The 665-nt window shown below is 43.8% G+C and overlaps 1 protein-coding gene across 1 annotated transcript in view; it reads right to left on the bottom strand.

The window, feature by feature from the left end:
* Positions 1 to 233, bottom strand: part of STXBP5 (syntaxin binding protein 5) — a 105,231-nt gene extending 104,998 nt beyond the window's left edge. The window contains exon 1 of the mRNA XM_018078057.2: positions 120 to 233. Coding sequence (XP_017933546.2) covers positions 120 to 233 — 114 coding nt within the window. The remainder of the gene's footprint in view (positions 1 to 119) is intronic.
* Positions 234 to 665: the final 432 nt, after the last annotated feature.

Here is a 665-nt window from a genome sequence, read left to right as displayed (position 1 = left end):
TGGGAGCGCCTGCTGAGAGTGGCCTAAAGCGGCCAACACCGCCCGGGCGGAGGCACAGCCCGTCCCTGGCGTCGCCAGGTGAGCGCAGGGATTACGAAGGCGCTTCCATTCATTCTTACGACTGGAAGACCAATGTAAACCGGTGGCACAGAGTCAAACGTTTCTTTCTGATAACCGCTGTTGTACGGTATTCTGTACTCGGCTTTTATTTTTCTTTTAGTACTAGTTTGCATTTTTGGATTATCTAGTCAGTGGTCAGGTAATAAGTATTACTCGTCTCAATCGTTGTTACATTGGCGGAGATAATTATTATTTGTGACTCATTATTGAACTTCCTTTTAACTAAAATCAACTGGAAGATCAATCATCACTTTTGGAGTGAAAACTTGTAGCGCTGTGATTCAAGACACTGGCTCTCATCTGCAAGCTACAGCATGAATGCCTTAGCACTAAAAGTCTCTGCACACTGTAAAATGGTCCTTTCAAATGGTGTTTCCAGCCTGATAGCCAGGCGTGCTTTGTTAGCACAGTAAAGGTCATAGTGCACAGAGGGATAAGCATAATTGGAATGCAGTGAAACAGCTATGATGCAGCCATCATCATAATTAGAAGTAAAAAATCCACAAACTCTTCTTACACCTTTAAGCCCATGTTAATTTACAGCC

Source organism: Manacus vitellinus, unplaced genomic scaffold (genome assembly GCF_001715985.3).
Source record: "Manacus vitellinus isolate BGI_N305 unplaced genomic scaffold, ASM171598v3 scaffold_4_pilon, whole genome shotgun sequence".
Taxonomy (NCBI): domain Eukaryota; kingdom Metazoa; phylum Chordata; class Aves; order Passeriformes; family Pipridae; genus Manacus; species Manacus vitellinus.
The sequence above is the reverse complement of the archived record's forward strand: the minus strand, read 5'-3'. Positions and strand labels throughout refer to the sequence as shown.